At 43.2% G+C, this 23,301-nt stretch overlaps 1 protein-coding gene across 1 annotated transcript in view; it reads right to left on the bottom strand.

Moving 5' to 3' along the window:
* Positions 1-2,400: 2,400 nt before the first annotated feature.
* THRA (thyroid hormone receptor alpha) overlaps positions 2,401-23,301 on the bottom strand; it is a 134,847-nt gene continuing 113,946 nt past the window's right edge. Inside the window, exons 4-9 of the mRNA XM_073004239.2 lie at positions 15,161-15,261; positions 11,954-12,101; positions 11,338-11,543; positions 6,619-6,765; positions 4,510-4,768; positions 2,401-3,233 (exon numbers count right to left, since the gene is read on the bottom strand). Of these exons, the coding sequence (XP_072860340.1) occupies positions 2,983-3,233; positions 4,510-4,768; positions 6,619-6,765; positions 11,338-11,543; positions 11,954-12,101; positions 15,161-15,261 (1,112 nt within the window). The 3' untranslated portion in view covers positions 2,401-2,982. The remainder of the gene's footprint in view (positions 3,234-4,509; positions 4,769-6,618; positions 6,766-11,337; positions 11,544-11,953; positions 12,102-15,160; positions 15,262-23,301) is intronic.

Genomic DNA, 23,301 nt, shown 5'->3' with positions numbered 1-23,301 from the left:
TTAAACTGGAGCTATGTTCTCCATGCGCCGGCCCCTGAACCTTCGAATGGTACATCTGACATGCACCCAACCCACACAGAACGTTTCCCACGGCGTCTTGAATGAGGTAAGAGGTAAAGGGTTGTTTTTTTTCCCCAACGGAAACCAAGTGACAAGAGGAACTGGGGGGGGGGGAAGGGAGGGAAGCGGGGAGTAAAAAAAAAAGTTACCCCATTCCCCTAATAATATTACATTACAATTGAAAAAGAAGTCTGGCTAACAGATGGACAGAGGAAGGACTGATCACAGAAGAAGCGGCTCAGGCGAGAAGTCTGACCCATTAACAACGTTGTAAGTGCCAAAATACTTGCGTTAAGGTGATCACAGTCTGGTTTGAATTAAGTGTGAAACAGACAGAAGGAAGAAAGCGAGAAGCTGGTGGTCTTTTTTTTCCTTTAAAAATATTCCTCACTCCACCCTTGACCCCTGGAAATCTTCAGAGTAGGGATCTACAACTGGAGGCTCCAGGGCCAAATCTGGCTCACTCCCAGACATCCCTGGCCACTGATCCAGAAGCAAGAGAACTGTATGAAAGGCAAACCTGGTGGCTATGGCAATGGGGACTGCAGGCAGCCCGCTTTGGGGAACGGGAAGAAGGCCTGGCCTATCGCCACCCCCTACTTCCCTCCTCCTCAAAGTACTGCTCTCATTCAACTAGCTGTGGGCCAGAGCAACAGGGATTCTGCCTGTTTTCCAAACCACCAAGAACAAACAGATAAGCAGAAAACAAAAATGAAAAATGTGTCACCATAGAACAGGGAGACCAAGTCTGAAAACTTAGGGGCTTCTCTCTTGGCCGGCTCGGCTGGTTTCGATTCAGCTCTCTAAACACAGGTTGCCCATCAAGTCTCCAACTGGGTGTCCTCTTATGAGTTCATGCAACCTGAGGCTAAAGAGGCAGAAGGGCTTGGTTCTGCCCATGGCATTAAGAGGGGGCAGAAGTGATTACACTGAGTAGGAGAGTGCATTAGAACAAGATATTTTTTTTTTGATCCAGTGCACTTACAAAAGGGCAAAGTAGATTGGGTCCAGCAGGGGTAACCCATCTAAGGAGATAGTACTCTTCCCACCCACCCCAACCCCCAGTCCTTGTCATGGGGAGAACCAGTTAAAAAGAGATGTCTGGCTTTCTTCCCATAGGCATGACTATAACGGGTGCTACAACACGGACTGGAGATTTACAGGTACGTAGGGCATAAGATACGAGAGGTGAAAGTTTTTGAAGCAGAGAATAACATGCTTGGCACCTTCCCCAATTACTGTAGTTTACACAGGGCTAGTCATTTCAAGAGACTAGGAAATCTGCAGGTCTCTGGGTTGCAGGAAGGGTTCTGCTACTTCCCTGCAAATGTTAGCATTTTTCTTGTCTTCTGTATTGATAAGTGCCATTTGCAAAAACAACAACAACAACAAAGAAATAAGTATCCAACCCTTACTCAATCTCTTGGAGTACTGAAGAGTCAGGGTTTCTGGCTCATGGTTTCTCCAGAGAATGGGATAAAAGGGTGGGTAGGGCAGCAAGAATACTAGTGCAGCAAGAAGTGTACCGCCACATGGCGTGGGAAAGCATGTGCAAAGAACTAGCAAGAGCCATTTAAAAGCCCAGTGGGAGCGTTGCATGCGGCCTTTTGGCTGGGGGTGGAGGCAGCGTAAGTGGGGGTGGGCGGGCAGGGAAGCTGAACCCCCACCCACCTTGCCCAACGTGGAGGTAGATTGGCTGAAGCCTCGGGGGGGGGCAGCTTTCAAGGGCAGGGAGGAAAGGTTGGGGAAGATACCCTTCAGCACTGGAATGAAAAGCTGGCACCCTTCGAACTCAAGCCCTGCAGTGCGATTCAAAGCAAAATAAAATAATTTTTTAAATTCAATCACCTGTGTCTCCAACAGGGGAGGAGTGGAAAGGGGGAGTCTCTGTTTTTCAAAGTGCATTCGTCCTTCACCTTGGACCTCGAGCCTCAATTTGTGATTTATTTATTTTTTTGCCAAATCTGTAACTTCCCTCCCCCTGCCCCCCTGCCTCCCCAATAATTTAATAGGATTTCTCTCTTCCTCTCTCAGTTCCTTTTCTTTCTTTCATTCATTTTTTAAAAAAACTTTATTTCTTTTACAAAAAAAGTGCATTTTATATTTTAGCCTCCCAGGGAGGGTAACTAAATGCTATAAGTTCTAGAAGAAAATGAAGACAAGAATAAAACAACCAAACACACTCTGACGTTTCCTGGGACTGTTATGTGCAAAAGAAACATATATATATTTATATATATTGGTAATCAAGTCCATTTAAACGAGAGAGGTTTGATCAGGGCTAAGGGAGAGAGGTGCCAACTGCTTCCAGTGCTGTGGGGCCAGGAAAATTCTTTCTTAATGGGAAAAATAGAACAAAGGGTTTTTTTTCTTCCATTTTGGAGGGAAATGGGTAAAATGTGGTTTGGATTCCTCCTCTTAATATTGTGTAAAAATTAAAGATGGATGGATATCTCACCCTGCAGAGATAGCTTAGAGACAGCATGGGATCAAAGGAAGCAAGACACATGGGTGTGGCGGGGGGGGGAGAGAGTAGTGGGAAACACACGTCCCACTTATTTTTTCAAAGTCTGCCTAGACAAAAGAAAGTGTTGGCTACCGCACAAGCCTACCTTACAACGGAGGTTTTGTATAGTTCAACCATTTTTGTGGTGGCCCAACCCCTATCGACAATGCCCCTGGCCTCCCCATCCATGTGATTCACTGATGCTGACGTGCAATATTTAGAAAAACAAAATGAAAAAGAAAAGAAAAGAAAAACAAAAACAACAAAACAGAACAAAAAAAAATTGAAAATCTGTTATGTCCGAGGTGATGAGGTGGGGGCGCTGTGGCCCAAGTCCAGACATCGCCCCAGTCCCAAACTGCCCCATGTCCCCAATTCTCCCATGCCACCCTGTTTGCCCCTTCCTTCCCCACACCCTAGACTTCCTGATCCTCGAAGACCTCGAGGAAGAGTGGGGGAAAGAGCTCCGTGGGGCATTCCACCTTCATGTGCAGGAAGCGGCTGGCATGACAAGCCCCAATCATGCGCAGGTCGGTCACCTTCATGAGGAGCTTGGGCCAGAAGTGGGGAATGTTGTGTTTGCGATAGTTGATGTAGTGTTCAAATGCCAGCAGGTAGGTCTCTTGGCATTTCTCAATCTTGTCAACGCAGATCAGCCCACTGCGGTCTGCAAGTTAAACAGAAAAGGGGAGAGAGATCAGGCCGGTTTTAGCTCCCATTCTTTCTTTAGAAGAGAAACAAGTACAGTGGTACCTTGACTTACGAATATCTCCACTTGCAAACGATTCAAGTTGCGAACGGCTCCGTTCGCAAAAAGTTGCTTCAACCTGCTAACGGAGCATCGACTTATGAACCAAAAAAGAGAGAAAAAAGTTTCCTGCCCTTTTTTTGACCTAAGTTCATCTTAGGTCAAAAGAAGAAAAAATTAAAAAAAATTCACCCCTAGTGGTAGAGTACGGATTAACCAACTTTGCATTAGTTCCTATGGGAACTAATGCCTCTATCTACAAACAGCGCCTCGACATACAAACAAAAACAGCAGATAACGGATTAAATGGTTTTCAATGCATTCCTATGGAAAAGTTTGCCTCGACTTACGAACTTTTCGACGTACGAACACCATTCCAATATAGATTAAGTTCGTAAATCAAGGTACCATTGTATAATTTCAGATTGAGCAGCTAGAGTTAAGAAAAAACAGCTTCCTACTTTTCTTCTGTATTTGGCCCGAGTTCAGAAATCTGGTGACTTGCTATGCACTCTGGTGGCCAGGCAACAAATGGGTTTTCCCAAAACTGGCTGGGTGTCTCTTTTGCCCCAAGTAGGCACCATATTACTCTACCCACCAGGCCTCCAAACCTGCCACCCTGTTATGCCCAGGATGTATTGCCTGCATCATACAGTCTGAGCCACAGAAGATTTGGCAACCTGGGGGTCTTTCAAATGATAAGGAGGTTCTGGTTGCCACCCTAACCTTATTTGGGCAGTGGACAGTAGCCACTGCACTCTAACGTACAAATTTTTGACTTAGCCATTAAGTGGACATCTTCTTTTCTATCTTATATTTATCTTTCTCCTTGCTCCTCCATGAATACATTGACTTCACCTAATACCCAAACACATCCCAGATATGTTGTACAGCAGTGGTTCAGGAGCCTCGGCACAAATTAGGGCAAGTCTGCACCCTTTAAAGGTCTCTGTGGTAAAGCACATGCATCACATCGCATTCAGCAGGATTCAGGGCCAATCTCCTGCATCTTCCAGATAGAATTGGAAAAGACTATGGTATGACACCCAGAAAACCAGTGTCAACCGCGGCAGACAACACTCACTTGGACAGACCTTGTGCATCTAAATATGAATAAGTGCTGTATATTCTTATGGGGTTGATTGTGGGGAGGAGGAAGAACATACTGAAAACATATCCAATCAGCTTACAGTACCTGAGGACATCAGCAGTACAGCCTGGAGCAATGCCACTTCCGTGTCGTCCAGGTTGAAGGCAGAGAGGGACTTGCCCAGATCAAAGATGGCATCTGACACCACACCTAAGCCGCCATTCTTTAGCTGCTCCCGCTTGACAGCCATCTCACCACTTAGTGTCAGAGTCTCACTTTCAGGGTCATAGCGCACAGCTGCCCGAAGTGACATGATCTCCATGCAGCAGCCCTTCAAAAGGATGATCTGGTCCTCACAAGGCAGCTAAAGGCAAAGAAAGGTGTGTTTTGTACAGGGGACACAGCTTGACAAGTAACAGAATGCTTTTCCACATTGTACAGAACTAATGTGGAAGACCACAGCAAGGACAAAGGTCGCAGTTTAACAAGGAAGATTTGGTCCCAGGACCAAGATGGCCATGAAGTTTGGGTGTGAATCAAATCTAAATGAGGAACAAAGGACAACAATGAGGAACAAAGGACAATGCCTGAGTAGCAGGTTACTGCAGTAACATGCATTCTCTGCTTTCTTCATTGCTCCTAGAACCTTCCTGCCACCTCTCCTTGGACTGGTCTGCCTGGTTCTTGTCATTAGCTTGCTTATTTCTTTGTAGCCATTCTTTCACTCTATAGGCATACAAGACAGCTTACAACTGCTAAATTACTATTTGCACAGACATATTAAACACTAAATGTGTCTTTAATGCAGTTAAATAAAATGAATTAAATATAATAGTAAAGTAAAAAACAGAAAACTACTCTCTGAAGGGTTGAGAACTGAAGTGTCAATGCTGAAAAAGGGCTTGGTACTTTATGGAAAACTAGCTTCACATTTCTTAAGGGAGGCACTCAAACCAGGGTCTTAATTTATAAGGAAATTCATAACTCTGGATTTTCTCCATCACATCAATAAGGCTGTATTAAATTGTCACCCACTGAGTTTTGAGACTGATTTTTGAGACAACTTTCCTCCCTCCCTCCCTCCTTCCCTCCCTCCCTGTCTGTCTGTCTGTCTAATCTACTGCTGCTTTCAATTTTCATCTGTTGCCATATTCCACATGGTTAGGGTTTTCTCCTTCATACACTGAATCCAGCCAATCGGAAGTCACAGAATGAGTGTGATAATATTATGAAACTACAAAATAAATCTTACCTAGCAATATGCATCTATTAAAGAAAAAGCAAATGTAGCTATTTGAAGGGAGGGTAGAATATCTAGGACTGATCATAGGGTTTATCCTAGCCAATCAGAAAGAAAGATGAAAGCAACATCTACTGAAAGTAAAAACCTTCTGACTTGAAAATTAAGAGCATCTTTTAACACTACCAAAAACGATCATGAAAACTGCCTTCCCAGGTCAGTGCAATCCATTAGCAATTCAACCTGATAAACAGATAGAAATCTAGCACGCATCCGATTACACATTTGTACTTGCCCCACAGAACAAGCTGTATAACAAGATCTAGTGAAGACATACCTATCAAAACACCAACACCACCCCAGAATCTGACCACTGTTCTTCTCATTCATTTTATCTATAAAGGTTGTGAATGCAGGAAGAGAGAGATTAGGAAATACAAGGTACTGAGGTAGGGAAGGTAGGAAACTGCAGGTGGGACAAAATTTTCTGAAACCACAGTTTTGGAGGCAGAAGGAATGGAGTGAAAATGTAGTTTTAATATTTCGTGCTAACACTCCACCCATTAAGAGTGAGAGAAAGTGACAGGCTGGCTCCAGTATGGTGGCTATTCTTCTTACTGTCTTTCACCAGAATCCTATTCATAATTTATGCCAGTGTTAAGTGCAATAACATAAATCACAGCAACAAACGCCACTGGTTAACAAGTCACTACTTACATTCCTCAGTGTGTGCCAAATCACACAACTGGTACATGGCCAGGAATACAAGCATGACCGGTTAAGTAGCAGCCATTTGCCCCTGCAACTTATGCCACTGCACATATGGTGGCATAAATAACCAATAGGATTCTGAGCAGTGTAAGGAGAAGGTTCATTCTTGTTTGGGTCTCTCAGTGAGTTCAAAAACCATGAACATTTTCTCCTGCTGTTCTTCCAATGAGTGGGTATTCTGGCACTACCCACTCATTGCTTACCTCTGAAAACATGGGCAGTTTTTTGGCAAAATCCACTACACGGGTGATGGCTGGGGTGATGATCTTCGTAAACTCACTGAATGCCTCCAAATCTACTTTGTCCCCATCAGGCATGGAGGCCATTGGTGACTGACCAATATCTTCGGGCTGGGAGTGAGAAGACAAGATGAGCAGAAATTAGTTTCCATTGAAAGGTGATTTCAATCTCTCCTCCCTCCATAGGAAAACCACCCTCATTTCAGAATTGTACAAAGATATCCTAGCTTTCAATATTTCCTCTCTCCCCCTCAACCGGTTCAACTTTACTAAGGGCTTAGTTACACGTCCAAAAAAAACACACCCCATTTTTGAATCAGGTCTAGCAAATTTAAAATCAATTTCAATAAAACTCAACTACATGATGCACAGGAGTGTGGATTTTTTTAAACCAGTGAAGTGTGTTTTTTATTTGGAAAGTGAGGTATTTTTCTGGGAACCAAGAGGGTCCTTGATTTTAAATTGTGTGTGTAAAAGCTGAGAACCTTGTCAATGTCTTTGGTCAGTTTCTCTTTGCCACTCACTCCTCCTATGCCTCCCCAGGCCTGCTGCCAGTGCCATCACTCCTCTCCTCCTCCACCCCCAGTGTGCACGCGTATGTGCATCTATCCATCTCCATGTGCATGTGCCAGACTGCAGGGAAACGTCTGTTTTAATTTTCCCCCCTGTCTCTCATACTAAACTAGTGCTATCCCACATTGTAAGAATGTAATTAATCATAATACAGTAATAATTAAAAATAACATCACAGAAGCACTGGCTCGTGGCTGTGAGAGGCAGCCAGCGTAGGGGGGGTGGGGTGAGGGCAGGACAAAACTTCAAATGCAATGATTCTAAAAGCCTGTGTAGCCCCCCTTCACCAATATACAGCATTTGATAACACATTAAAAGTTTTCCCAAGGGGACCTACACCCCAACCCAAAAAAAGCAACGTGACTACCTTGTGACTTCGAAAACCCTGATCCACCTCCCAATTCATTTTCATAGTGTAACAGCACCCTATGGAAAACTATTTATATTGTTCTGCTATCATACTGTACAAATGCAGATGCTACGATCCTGAGAATCTCAGTTCCTTTTCCTCGTGCAAATTCCCAGCTCTCACAACTGCAAAGATTAGGGATCTGCCATTTCCCTTGCTAAGCTTTCCTCCAAACCTTACTGCTGGGGAGAGAAAAGAATCACCCTCATTTTCACACAGCACTCAAGGGCTTTAAAAGGACAAGAGAGCAGCTTTTGGAGTTTTCCTTCTGCCTCTCTCAAGTCAAATTCTGGGAGGAAGATTTTGAGGTTCCCTTCCCAAAGTGCATGGGAGTACTTTGTAAGCTGAGCACTGAAACCAGCTCTCACCTCCCTGGCTTGCACAGAGGGAAGAGCGAGGGCTTACAGTTTTGGTGTTGGTGCCTCAATGGCCTTGCAAACAGAGGCAGAGCTAGGAAACTTTTGGGGTTTTTTAGACGACTGCGCCCAGAACTTCCTTGCCAACATTCTGGGAGTTGTAGTTCAAATGAGTAATTTCTAAACTCTGAATGAGAGGTAGTTAAGATGACAGGGACTGTTCCTGAACTCTGACTGCAGAGCTTGAATGGATGGGTGCCAGAGTCCCGGGGACCTCAAGATCGGCTTTGCTACTAAGGACAAACAGTGCTGTCAAAGACAATGGAAGTATATGGACAAATCCTGATGAAATATTGGGGGTGTAAATGTGGTCGACTGCTCCTTTACGACAGGGCACAATGTGGTGTACATTTTGTTCTTCCAGCGGAAGAGCTTAAAAGAGCAGGGCCTGCTTAGCTTCAGCATTATAAGTGTACTAAGATGCTTTCCCAGAATCCCTGGCTTGAATTCCAGAAAAGTTTATCTGGTCAGTTTTTTGACCCTCCCACATTTAGAAAGGATTTTGTTCGGCATTTTAAACCTCTATAGAGGAGAAGAGTTTGTAAGAGAGGAATATTTCTTCCACTCAGCATGTCAGCCTTTGATTTCCTCTCCCTACTTGAAAACCCCACTTCCTGTGACCTCCATGTCCTGACCTGGCCTGGCACTAACTGACCGTGGCCAGCAGAGGGCACTGCAAATCAAGGATCCCAGCCATGCTAAAAAAGAGGGGGGAAGAGAAGGGAAGGGGCTGGGTCAGGGTTTTTCTGGCCCATCTGCCCTTGGACAGAGAGAAGAGGTCACAGCTGTGTCCCTTTGCTCAGTCAGTTTAACCCTTCAAAGGCCCCTCTGCAGATCTGAATCATTTGCTAAGCTGGAAGAGGAGGAGAAATCTTCTGGGAGGCCCTAGATCTATTACCATATATGCTGATGTCTAAGCTTGCTACAAGTGCCAAGACTAAATTTTTCATGTTCTTTTTTTAAAAAAGTCTATTCTAATGTATACATCACCTATGGGCACAACAGATATGAAGTAGTTTTAAATAAAACTGATTTCATCTAGAAAGTCATACATATGCTTGCATATGTCCCACTGACTTACAAGTAATTTCGCCTGCCTGTATTGTGTTTCATCTCTCTCTCCCTCTCTCTGGCTGGCTTTTTGATCTTCCTGTGGGCTGCCTTGAGCCCCTACACTATGATAAAAGGGAAAGGACAAAAACTAGGGGTGGTTAACTAATAGTCAATGGGCTGCGTTTGATCTTCAAATCATTACTGCCCAGCTTCTGGCATCCTATCAAATTCTAATCAAGAAAAAGAAAAAAAAATACACTCTATGGTTCCAGTCCCTCTTAGTTGTCATTAAGGCCTAGTTCAAAAAGTATTTGAAGAGGAAAACTTGCTGACAGCAGGGTGGATTTAATTTAAATCACTCCTCAGAAAGACTCAATTCAATCGCCTTGCCAAGATAGTCTCCACCTCCAATAATCCTCTGTTCATTGACACTTCCAGTGTTTGAAAGTAGGCACTTCCACAGAGAGAGAGAGACAGACAGAGGAAGAGCTTGACTTTTGTCTAAACCGCTGGTTCCCAACCTTGGGTACCCAGGTGTTCTTGGACTGCAACTCTCAGAAACCCCAGCCAGCATAGCTAGTGGTGAAGGCTTATGGGAATTATAGTCTAAGAACACCTAGGTTACCCAAGGTCGGGAATCGCTGGTCTAAACAAAAGTGCAGAAGGCAATAGCCAGGGTTACTACTCTAAAGGAATAAGCATCACTCAAGGAAACTATTGAAGATAGTCCTAGAGATGTGAATTGGATTGCCAAGAATACCCAACATTATCTCATGTTGAGCAGGGGAGGGGGGGCTCATGTTTAGTTTTAACTGAAAAATCGGGCTGATCAGCTTTTTTATTTCTCATCTCCATATACTGCTGTTAAATCTCTGGAGACACAAACGCAGTTCAAGAACTGCAGATTTTTCTCATGGTGTCTAGGCATAACAGTACTAGTACTAGTTGAGACAGAAATATTAACCTAAGTAAACTGAAGTCTTTGGAATATCATAAAACTGAAGCCTTAACCCAATAATTGTTGGATTCCATTTTTTGCTTCAGAAAAAATATATATGAATATATTGTCCCATAATGCAAAATTTGCATTTATTACCCTTACTCTGTAATGAGGTTTTTCAGAGAGTACACATTTGAAATAAAGCTATCATCACATAGACCCTTGACGAAAAGAAAAAATGCATATATTTACAATAATAAAAATGAATATAGACTATACAGTTTTGTGCTAGAAATGGAAAACTACACAACTGAATCCCTTTTTGTTTTTCCACACACAGAGAACAAATATTTCACAAAGACACCAAGTCTATTAATTCTTTTTCCTAGTATGTTCGATTTTTTTTTAATGTGCAAAGTGGTTTAGCCCTCTCCAGTGTGAATTGGTTTGGTTTTACCATCTCAATGGCTTTTCATGTACTGACTTGCTTTCAACAAGATCTAGTACTGAGAACTAATATTAAATGTGTTGGAAACAAAATGTATAAGATTTATTACAATAAGTAATAATAATGTGCCATCAAGTCGCTTCTGACTTACATTGACTCTTTTCAGAGTTTTCTAGGTAAAATGTACTCTGAAATGGCTTATCATTTTTTTTCTGGGGAGTTTGCAGCTTGCCCAAGGCCACAAAGGCTGGCTCCTCTCATGGAAGGCAATGTAGGGAATTGAGCTCCCAACCTTTGGTTCTGCAGCCAGACACTTAACTCACTGAGCTATTTAGTCAGTGAAGCTTCTTCTGGGGGCACCTGGGGACTTTGAGGCTTGCTTAAGGTCATGCAGGTGGGCGGAAGTGCGTGCATGCGTGCGTTCCTTCAGCCCTCGAAAATATGGAAAATATATTATGTGGCCCTCACTGTGAAAAATGTGGAGACCCCTGCTTTAGAGCGACCGGTGTTCTAGTAGCCCCCAACTTGTTAATGCTCTTGACCTCCCACTCCACTCCTTGGGACCTACCTTTTCACAACATGCTGGTACAGATCAAGAGGCAAGAGGAGTAACTAACCTGTGGTAACAAACCAGGACACTCAATAAGAATATTCAGAGATGAGGGCAGGGAGCCTAAGTGTAACAGTGCTGACAGCCACAGACCAAGCCATCCTGTCTAATCACTGGGCATGGTTCTTGGAGCTGTGGTCCAAAAAGGTCTCCCCCCCCCCCAAACTCTCCGAGAAGCTAGGAGCAACTCTCTGGCACAACATTGCTTATTGTGTCCACCACCACCACATTTACCAGGAATTTCCGCTTCTGTTTCCAGTGGCTGCCTTGGGCATTGGTACTGCGGTGTGCCTCTGTGGCAATGTGGATCAGCTCCCATTCCTCTGCACTTGGCTCTGGCCGATGCTGAAGGGATTTTAACATTTCTTCTTTGCGTCGTCTCTCCCGATTCTCCTCAATCAGCTTCCGCTTGGCTACCCTCTTGGAGTCATCCAGCACCACTAGGAGGTGGCGAAGAATGGAGAGGTGTGAATGGAAGGTGGGGCCTCACACATAGCCAACTAGAACCCTGTGAGGTGCCTGTTGCAACCTGCAGTCCTTCTCTGCTACCACCAGTGTGCCCAACAGCCTTAGGGGGAAGGCACTCTGATTGGCAGACTCCTACAACACCTTATACAATTCTGGGGCACCTGCTAAAAGCCTTGATGCCCTCATGACCCTTCAAGGGCTGCATATATAAAAATTAAAAGTCTATACACCAAGCACCATACATCCCACCCCTGGTCACCCAAACACCTGCCCGTTCTTGGCCCTATTCCTTCTCATGGTGTCTCTGATAAGGCACTGTGATTACCCTCTTCCTCATCTTTCCAACCCCCACAGCCCTCTATAGTGGGCACAATGCCCTTACAGTCCATGGCCATGCCAACGGCAATGCACTTCTTGAATCGGCAGAGCTGGCACTGGTTGCGGGTGATCTTGTCAATGACGCAGGAGCCATCGTATTTGCAAGAGTAAGTTGGGTGCAGGTTCTTCTGGATGGTTCGTCGGAAAAAGCCCTGTGTGGGGAGAATGAAATGAGAACTAAGCAGCCCCAGGAAGACAGGCTGTCGGCACTTCCTTTCCCAAACCAAGATCTACCCAATGACTTGTCTACCGATCTGCTCTTGTAATAGAACAAAGTGGGTAAAGTTCTGCTGCAGTTCTATCAATGTCATCTTTTCTGCTATATTAAACTGATCCCTCTGCTATTGTAAACAGCAATTCCAGGAATATACATAAGTCAGAGATAAAGTTATCTCATTCTGTCTCTGTTGACAATGAGGGTCAATGGTGTTTTTCAGTGGGAAGTCTAGCTTGTGTGCACTGATCTGCCTTTCTCAACTTGACACCCTCCAAATGTCTAGGGCAACAGCTCCCAAAAGCCCAATTAAGTTTGGCTCCCAAATAGCACTGGAGTTGCAGTTCAAAACACCTGGAAGGGACCAGACTGGGGAACTTGAGGAAACGTAGTGTTCAAGGCTGGCTCGAGACATTGTGGTACCATAGAGGAGGAAGGTCCAAAGTGCTGCTGCTTGACCTCGAGCTGATAAATAGAGGACTAGATCCACTAGAACATTTTCCTCCTACTACTGTGCTTTTGTACTTCTCCCATTCTCTTTAGCAAGGCTTATGGAGAAGAACATCTTAGTGGGTGAAGCATAAGCTGGATCAGCATACCATGCAACCCTAAACACAGGGACTGAAAACCTCAGGCCCTCAAGATGTTTCTTGCACAACCCATCCTAGATGTTAGCAGGGCAATCTAGGACTTTGTCCAAAAAATCTAAAGAGCCAAGGGTTCCCCACTCCTTCCACAAAGGAAGTCCAAAACTGCCATTTATTCTTCATGTTTTTCAGACTCAGGATCCATCTTTAATTGCTGCATGCATGCAGAGCCAGCAGTCCGACCCAGTGAGTGATTCTGGGTACACATAACAGGAACCAAAACCTCCAACATATGGATATTCTGCCTTGGGCACTAAAACACCTTTTGACTGCACTATGGAGTCCAAATTTACATTTTTTACAATATACACCTGGGCTTTCTTTTCCTGTTTTGTTCATTTTTCTCTTCCTTTCCTCTTTTTGGTTTAAAAAAATGTCTTTACAAAGAAACTGGTGGCAATGCTACTAGCAAGTTCCATTTCAGGAGCATGTTCTGCCAAGAGGAAATGAGTGCACTTATACTTCTTTCCCTCATATGACCTCAAAACAGGACCCAGGAGTTCTGGTTTACAATCTGATACCTTTCTGTGAGATGGAAGCAAATCCTTTGCTGAGCCCACATGGTTCACTTTTTGCAGATACTATCCAGTGCAACACAATGTCAGATCATATGAGAGCAATTCTCAAACCTCAATGGTAGTGTGTGAAAAAGAAAATGGAGGGGGTGTCTCCATTAACTTCTGTGAAGTCAAGCGGCAAGCCTCAGAAGCAGAAACTACTAAGTTTAAAGGTAGAAGGAAGAGAAACAGCTACTGAACAGGTGAAAAAAATTATTTGGTCAGGTGTACTTCTCCATTATAAACTGCACATATAAATTCATCTTTAATTTCAGCACTAAAATCAGGCACTAAAATAAGGCAGTGGGACTGCTTTTATTTAAAATTAATTGGTGGGTGGACACAAATCTCCATGCAGATTCTCCTATTGATCCCTGTACGCCCTTCTCCATCCAAACAAAATCCGTACAACTTCTCACCAGACTGAAATGCCAGAAAAGGATATTCTTCCAGTAATTTCCAGGAGCAGAATTCTGCATTCTATGAGCCAGATGAAACATGGATATGCTCATAAAACATGTACCTCTGTTTGCTTATAAAGTATTGGTGGGTGAGTCTAATTTTTATATCAAAATGAATACAGAAGTGAAAGGAGAGAGAGTAAAGAGAACTCAATGTCTAAGCTACAATCAGCATCACAAAATTAAAATAAATAAAATCCAAAAATTCTTTGCCTGGGAAACTCACATGCTATGCCCAGAAAACTCAAGAACTGTGTTCAGAGCAATACCTACAAATCAATGCTGGGGTAGAAAACACAAACCTTTTTTTGCTGTTGTCTTGCATAGCCTCCTTCTGTCTTTCTGCCCACATTTTATGATTCCTCTCTCTTTAACTTCTGTTCTTTTTCTTTATTCTTTCCATATATTCCTTTCCTATTGGACTCAGAAATTACCCTCTTGCAGGATAAGGTGAGGTGCTCTTACTCACCTCAAGTAATGGATTTCTTGTACCACGAAGGACAAGAGAGTGAGAGATAGGTCTGCTCTCTTAGAGCATGATACACTAACATGATCTCTGGTGCAATGAGAACAGCAATGTCCTTGCTGAGTGCCCAGTCACGACAAAGAGGGTTCTGCAGGAGCATGTTCTGATTGATTGCCCCTCTCTGTTTAATTAATGTAAGGGGTGCAATTTGGATTTTTTGTGGCTGCAGGACCCATAACATCCAGGGCTGCCTTGCTCAGCTCTCCCACACAACTTATTTCTTCCACCCTCATCTCCCCATCTAAAATCTGCTCACTCAACTTGCAAAAGCTATCTGTACTTTTTCTTCAAAATCCTCTCTCTCACAGTTGAAACATTTTCTTATTTACTGCTTTCAAGATATGTTACTGGGTGCTGTGTAAAACAATGACTGTCCTAATTTCCACTACTATCAAAACCTGGCTTCACTTGCTCCACGTACCTTTATAGCTTGTGGAAGAGAAACATAACATCCTTCATTTTTCTGTTCACCCTTCAGTCCATCCTTCCATACTGCTCAAGGAACCTTGGCCAGAAGACAGCTGAAGCAGAGAGGACTCCTGCTCATTTAGTTGGCCAAAATCTTATGGGCTCCTCACTTGCCCCACCCTCTGACCTTCCCTCTACCAAAAAGGCAAAGTGCCTTGCATCGTTTCCTGTAACAAAAAACACAACCCCAGTGCGGTGTCACCAGACAACAGCTCCCTGTGATCATCCAGTGGATTCATGAAATACAGAACTGTCATCCAAAGAGCACACTTCTTTCTAGTGAGCCACTCTAGGGCGAGATAATCCAGCTGAGCTGCTCCTTTCCAAGCATTTGTTACCTTGCAGCCTTCACAGGTAATACATCGGTAGTGGTACCCCGTGGCTTTGTCTCCACATACAACACACTGCTCATCTTTGTCCAAGTAGCTAGGGATGTACCCTGCAAGAAAAACCAGAGCCGAGAGGTCAGTCCTAGAAAGGAAAACTCTGCATCCAATAAAAGAGCACAAACTGTCAAGTCAGAACCAAGAATCCTAATGCCTAATCCTCTGTTTCAGGTGGCCACATAAAGAATCCTAGCAAGATAGCAAGAGCTCACTTCTGGATGCTGGTCAAAAGCATCTACTGATCAGACACAAACAGTCCTGAAAATTCTATTTCAGTGTCACTTTGTTTACTTAAACCTTCATTTGAAACTTCAGTTTACTAGGCAGTTCAAGTTCTCTGTGGTCTGCATTCTATAAAATGAACACATTAAAACAGCATAACTCCAAAGCATAATAGATTACATCTGCCAACAAGGGCAAAGAGCAGTACGCTGAAGTTATTCCTCAAGCCCCTGCAGCAATGTCTAAGCCCTGTTAAATAGGAAGTTATTTTGATGACTGGCTGGGAAGGAGTGAGCTAAGAGGGCCTCCGGAGGGAAGGGATTCCAGAGCAGGCATGTCTTCTTACAGAGAAGGCCTGAGATATTCCAGTGCCAACCGCACTTCTGAAAGAGATGGCACCATGCAATAGTCTCATGTGATGTTCTCCAAATTTAATAGCTGATACATTTCTTCCTCACATTAAATCCAGAGGCACGTTTTCCACCCCCAAAAAGTGCTATGGATTTAGTAACTCTTCCATGTCTATATTAAACCGTGGAGGGGGAAAATAGGAGCATGGCTACTAGCCTTCCCTCATGATGCCTGTGCTCCTTTGCTTCAGGGAGAACCTGACTGCATACAAATCTCTACTTCTCACAAACCAGTTTTTGGTTTTCTCCTTCTATGCCAACGTTACCAATGGCCAAACACATACTGGAATTTCATGCTGGCATAATACAAAGGCAAACTGCCTCCGGTTAAGAAAGCACCATAGACATTTTCTGTTACATGCCAAGTTGCACAACTCTATGTGCAACGCATAATGTTTATGTTGATTTTTTAAGTGAAGGCAATTCAGCTCAAAAGCAATAAAATTTAAGCATAACAAACAGGACTACAACCACTGTGTGTCAATAATTTTTTATCTACAATTAAAGAGAAGAGGTGAATCCTTACTAACGTTAGGAGCAATGCCTCGAGTCACAAAAGCACAGGGTGGAGAGTGTCAATATATACTTATACATATCTTGTAAGATTTGATAAATCACTTCCATACAATTAAGGCATTTACCAGCAATGGTACACAATGTAAAAGATCTCCAAACACTGCACAGAAAATGTTGACAGAAGGCGTGTGTGTATGGCTACCCATTAAACCATCTAGTACCTGTCTATGAAAAGCTATTTTTACCCCATGCTAACATTGCACACCTAAATTCTTTCTCCACTTAATCTGCAACATGGTCAGGGGAGTACAATGGGGCAGATCTGAACAGAAAGGGAGCCTGTGCATGCCTACAACAGATTTCTTTCTTTTCACTGCAAGTGTATCCATAATCTGACTTTAGAGGAGAATATGTTCATGCATATACAACACATGGTTGTTATGGCTGTCTTCTAAGGGAATGACAAAAGCCTGGTACAGCAACTCATGCCAAGATTCAACCTACAACCTCATGTAAGGATAGGTAGCTCTGCTGACATCTCTGCATAAACAATGCTTCAAAAGGAGTCTCGCTGCTACATCTCTGCATAATTCATTATTCTGACCCTCTCCTTCTTCTACAGAATGTGTGGAGGACCGAGCATGACAATTCTGCTACATCTCTCAAAGTACTCACAGGTAATATAAAGCCATTTTGTATTTGTAGGACAAACAGGCACTTAAAAAAAAGTACAGTCTTTATACCGCTTTCTGATTTTTCAGTAAGATGAACTTCTCTTCATTCTTACCCATTACTCTCTTTCTTTAAAAAATGTCAGCATAACATACAACTATCATTCAGTACAGCCTATGATGGCGTAGTTGAGATAAGTTTAACCTGCCTTAAAAACACATCACAAGTTTTTCACTAGCTCTTCCATTCAGCAGCTTTTAGAGTAACTACTCTACCTTACAGAGTTCTTATGAGCACAAAACAGAACAACCTCACGCATGCCCTTCTGACTCCTTGACAGAAAAGCAGAATAAAAATGGACCAAAACAAAAGATTGCCAGTTCTTTAATTTGTGGGCTGCCCCACATTTTGACTCAACTCTGCTTTGCTGACAAAACATGGGGGGGGCTTTATGCAGAGACCTCCATGGCCCATCCCTCAAGACTACAGACACCCCACAGTCTGCATGGCTCTCAGGCTCCCCTTTGACCCCATAGTCCAGGATGAAGGAAAGCACCAACAAGGCCTGTCCTTGCTTGCTCCCAACCCCCCATCCAGGCTTCGTTAGTCTTTCTGAAAAGCTATTTAAAGTACCGCTAACGAGCATGCCTTTCATGCGGAAAACACAACGCCATGTACATCCATAAAAGGTTCTTTATCTCTGGGCATGGGGGTTGAAGGGGACGGAAGCAGTGTGTGACCCCCTTCAGTTTTGCACCCACCAACTCCAGTAACCTTGCTTACCCTCCAAAGCCTCTTCAACATCTATAATGAAGATTCCCCCCCCGCCCAATCCGGGAAAATAATTGTATTCTCTCATTCACCCCCTGTCCTCACAATGTCCTATTGTCTGGGGTTGTGGCAAGGGTCAACTCTCCATATGACCCTCAGATGACCCTACCATGAGGGGAAAGTAACATGCCCCCCATGGCACTGGTATGCATGTGGGGAATAAGGCATGCGTCTTTTCATCAAGAGAAAATCATGCTTTAAAGCAATGGTTGGGTGGTGAGATGTTAGCAATGTCTAAGATTCAACAAAGGGAACAGAGATCCAGACAATTAAAGAAATATGTAAAATATAAACTACAGTGCCTTCTTGGCTCATTTGACCCAACACTCCCCCATCCCCTGCTGTTCTTATGCACACATGTGCAGAGATACACACTGTTCTTTCTAACAGCACACCGTTCGTTCATCTCGACCTCGTGCTGTGTGAGAAGTCTTCCCTCAGTCCCGCTTTCGACCAGGCCCTTACCACTGCCATTATTCTTTGAAGGTCTGGTCTCTTTCCCAGGCTTTGCTTTTTAAACTCCCTTCCGTGGTGGCCCTGGGGCATCTTCGAACCCTGTTTTTTAAGCTGCAGCTGCCCTGCTCACTTTCTGTCCCCAACATACAAGCAGATCCTTCCTCTGACTCTGTGCAATCTTACCCTCCCACAATCTGTCTCTTATTAACTCTTCTCCCCCCCGCCCCCCAAAAAACCCCAGCATCTCCTTTCCTTCTTGACTCTGCTTCTTCTAACTATCCATCCCTTTGGATTTGATTTCTCAACTCTATGCCTATTCTACTCCATTCCTGAGCCTTCTGTCCTTACTTTCATGGCTTCTCTTTCAGAGAGGGGGAAGATTACTGTTTTTGGAATGACAGCCTCCAGAAGACGGTTAGGGAATTCTGGAAGCTTTTCCCACCTCTGCCCTTTTCTCTGCTGACTGTCCAGCAGAACCTGCTTTCCGACACCATGCTCTATGTGTAGTCTCTTCTGTTGCACAGGGTTTGCTACATAAGATTTCTCCAAGTAAAGCTTATATTTTACTATCCTAATGGAAGCCTTTTTATCAGCCAGCGTTCTAAAGGAGAGGAAAGGTAAACCCTGGATATGTATTGTGAAGGGCAAGTGTCTAAAAATAACCAAGAGGAAAAAACAGAGAAGGAAGGAATGTTTACATGTTATGATACCAAAAGATGTTGATAGAGCAAGGTGTAGTCATACCTGCCATGTACTTAATATGTGTTCTCAGCATAATATTTGCCCAACACCTCCACATTTATCTGATCCTACCTACACCAAAACTGCAAGTCCAAAGAACTAAACACTGGACAGAAAGACTTTAGATGGTTAACTAACAGAAGGATTACTTTCTTGGGGTAGCGCCATGCTTTGCCAAGCGAAAACAAAAACAAAACAAAAAACAACAACAAAAAAGCGAATGAAATACGTGCATCTTGGAAACCCATGGTCATGAGAAGTATTTAAAGACACATGTATGTTCATATACCATGTGTTCACTGCCAAGAGCATTAGTATGCTTTCTCAGTCTGAAGCCCATCTGGAGTACAGCTGTTTGCAACATGAAAGCCCTATGGGTTTGGAGGAGAGAGGAAGATGAGAAGCCTTCCCTCTCTCTGCCTGCAAGACAAGACAGCCAGCATCTGGGTCGAAAGCAAAAGCACTGAGCTTTGTTGTCTTGCCTTTTTTTCCTCTCTCAAGAGACCACACAATTTGTAGCCATGTTAATGCAATCTGAAGTCCCAGTTTGGAGGACGAATTTGTGCAATGCACCATTATAACACATTTTTCATGGGAGAGGAAGCAAGCCAGAAGCCTTAAAATAAACTGGGCCCACAGAGTTTTAGTGGTATGAAGCATATTCTACAGGAGCCAGGGAGAAACAGGAATTCCTTGTAGGAAAACCCATTTCCGCCTGTGACTTCCAGAGGGCATTCTGCATCCTTTGGAATGCATAAAAGCAGTGGCATGTCAGGCAGATTCCAGGTCAGATGGGGGACTTTGGGTGCCAAGAGTAGTTTAGTTTCCTTCTGAAGGCACTATTCACAGAAGAAAAAGACATATATTTTACAGCATCTACAAGAGGTGAACTGAGGTCCAGGTTTTGGAAGACCCCTACAAGCAAAGATCCACTGTATAAAATGACAGAAGCAGTAGCTGCTGGTGCTGACTGAATGGTGGCTGTGACATCCCCAACCTAATATATGTCCATATCCCGTGGAGCAGCTTTTCCATTAAAAACATTTGACTGCGATTAAAAAAAATAAAAATAAAAATATGACACTTGAACATGTAGGTACATACATGTACCCTTTAAAAAAATTAAAAGAGGACTATTTGCCTAAAGGTTTGGGAAGCGGAGAGGGGGAGAGATACATGAATCAGCAGGAACAATTACCAACATATACAGTATAAAAGCTAAAAACATGTGAAGACACACAAGCTCTTCAATCAAGTCTCTGGCTGTCACTAAACAGCGTTACACATTTAGAACGAAGGTCCTCAGTTGGTTTGTTAATATTATATTATTCATTTATTGGTTATTGTATACACCATCTCTCCTCTGGTAAACTCAATGCAGCGTGTATAGCTTTCCTCTGTCTCACTGTATCCTTACAACATGCCTGCAAGATAGGTCAGGCTGACAAAAATTAATTGATCTCAGATTACTCATTGAGTTTCACAGTTTAATAGGGATATGAACCTCAATCCCAGGCCAACAATTTAAAAACACTGGGTCTCTCAAGTTTGGCTGAATAGGCTTATAAACCTCCTTCCATCCAGAGCCCCTGCTCTTGTATCAGAAATCCTATAAGTTTTGTAAATGGAAGCTTATTCAGCTGAATGTGCTTACAAATGTTCTGCCAACATTCACAGAGCAACAGTTAAAGTTGGGGGGCAGAACTTGATTAGGTAGTGCACCTTAGCCCCACCACAGTTTTAACCCTCCTATGTACAACCTGAGCAATTCATAGGATTTAGGTGTGAGGGCCAAAGTATACAGTCATGGCCAAAAATATTGGCACCCTTGCAATTCTCTCAGAGAATGTTGCAGTTGCAAATGTTCTGGTACTCACATGTTCATTTCTTTGGTTTGCATTGAAACAACACAAAAAACAGAGAAGAAAAGTCAAATCTGATACAATCCCACACAGAAACCCAAAAATGCACTGGCCAAAATTATTGGCACCCTTAACTTAATATTTGGTAACACCCCCTTTGGAAAAAAATAACTGAAATCAATCGCTTTCCGTAACCACGAATGAGTTTCTTACACCTCTCTACTGGAATTTTGGACCACTCTTTTTTTTGGAAACTGCTCCAGCGCCTTCAGATTTGAAGGATGACTTCTCCCAACTGCTGTTTTGAGATCTATCCACAGGTGTTCGATGGGATTCAGATCTGGACTCATTGCTGGCCATTTCAGAACTCTCCAGCGCTTTTGTTTGTAACCATTTCTGAGTGCTTTTTGAAGTGTGTTTTGAGTCATTGTCCTGCTGGAAGACCCATGACCTCTGGTGGAGATGCAACTTTCTGACACTGGCCACTATGTTGCACCCCGACATTCTTTGGTAATCATCAGGTTTCATGATATCATTAACACAGTCAAGGCATCCAGTGTCAGAAGAAGCAACGCAACCCCAAAACATCTTTGAACCTCCACCATGTTTTGGCTGTGTGGACTGTGTTCTTTTCTATGAAAACAGTGCCATGATGTCCTTGACCAAAAGGCTCTACTTTTGTGTCATCTGTCCACAGTACGTTCTCCCAGAAGGATTGTGGTTTTGTCACATAGGTTTTGGCATATTCCAGTCTTGCCTTTTTTATGCCTTTATGTCAGCAGTGGTGTCCTCTTGGGTCCCCTTTTCATTCAGATGGTGACAGAGAGTGCATGCTGACACAGTTGTACCCTGTGTTGTTGTACCCTGTGTCTGCAAATCAGCTTGAATTTGTTGAAAAGTTAATCTGGCTTCTGTATCCACCATTCGAACAACTCTTAGTTGTAATTTTTCAGTAATTTTGTTCTTCCGTTCACACCCAGAGAGGTTAGCTACACTGCCATGGGCTGTAAACCTCTTGATGATATTGGGCACAGTGGACAAAGGAACATTAATAAAGATTTCCGGAGATTGATTTGTAGCCTTGAGATTATTGATGTTTTTCCCCAGTTTTTTCTCTCAGATCCACAGACAACTCTCTACACTTCATTATTTTCTCCATGCTCAGTGTTGCACACAACACAAAGGTTAAGTCAACTTTTATCCATCTTAACTGATTGCAAGTGTGATTACTATATTGCCCACACCTCTCACTTGCAACAGGTTTGTCTAAATACAAATTAAAGGAGCATCACATGCTTGAAAAGGAATGTTTTCTTACTATTTAGACAGGGTGGCAATAATTTCGGCCATTGCATTTTTGGGTTTCCATGCGGGATTGTATCAGATTTGACTTTTCTTCTCTGTTTTTTGTGTTGTTCCAACATAAAGCAAAGAAATGAACATGTGAGTACTAAAACATTTGCAACTGCAACAATTTTCTGAGAGAAGGATTGCATTTTCTGACAGAATTATAAGGGTGCCAATATTTTTGGCCATGACTGTACATCACAAATGACCTGTCATTAGAACTGAAATCATGTCAGTGCTCAAGAGATGTGACAGAAGAAATCAGATTTACAAGGAAGAATGTGCTTATGGCCTGAAGACGTATCACAAAACAAAGAACTATTCTGCATGTTATATACAAAAGCTCCTGCTGTCACTATCACACATAGTCAGCACCTATGGACTCCTCTCTTCTAGTGGTGTGTTATCTATAATGTATAACTGACCCCTCAGATGCATTGACTCACAGCAGGAGGCAAGATCTGCTACAACTCATGCTCTAGTTTTTAGGACTTTAAGGGGGCATCCATTGTGCATCCACGGCATAAGTCAGTCTCATTCAAACTCAGATGGATTCCAATTTTAGAACACTAGTTTTGAATCTTTCTTCTTTTAAAAAAATTCCTTAACCCCCCCCCCCCCCCCAGCACACCAGAGAGAAAAGTTTTACCTCAACCCTTCTGCTGACTTTCATTCTGTAGGGAATATGTAATTCTGTAGGGGCATTCTAAAGTCCAGTTCTCCAGGCTGTACTGAAGTGCTCCAGTCCATTCTACTATCTTAGCATTCTATCACTTGATTCTGCTGTACGTACAAACCAGGTGTAAAGTTTCTTTAACCAGTAATACCTCTTTTAGAAAATATTTGCATATTTTAAAATACTGAGAAGTAATAACATACATACATAGATAAGACACACTATTTTACAGCAAGCAAACAAGGACACAGGAAGATCACCGTGGGAGAGGCAAGACTTTCCCCCCACCATGGTGGAAGAGGCAAACCAAGATATTCGCTCCAGAGAATAGGAATTCTCTGCACTGGATGCAGCCTCCCA

Source organism: Pogona vitticeps, chromosome 6, assembly GCF_051106095.1.
Source record: "Pogona vitticeps strain Pit_001003342236 chromosome 6, PviZW2.1, whole genome shotgun sequence".
NCBI classification, from domain to species: Eukaryota; Metazoa; Chordata; class Lepidosauria; order Squamata; family Agamidae; genus Pogona; species Pogona vitticeps.
The sequence above is the reverse complement of the archived record's forward strand: the minus strand, read 5'-3'. Positions and strand labels throughout refer to the sequence as shown.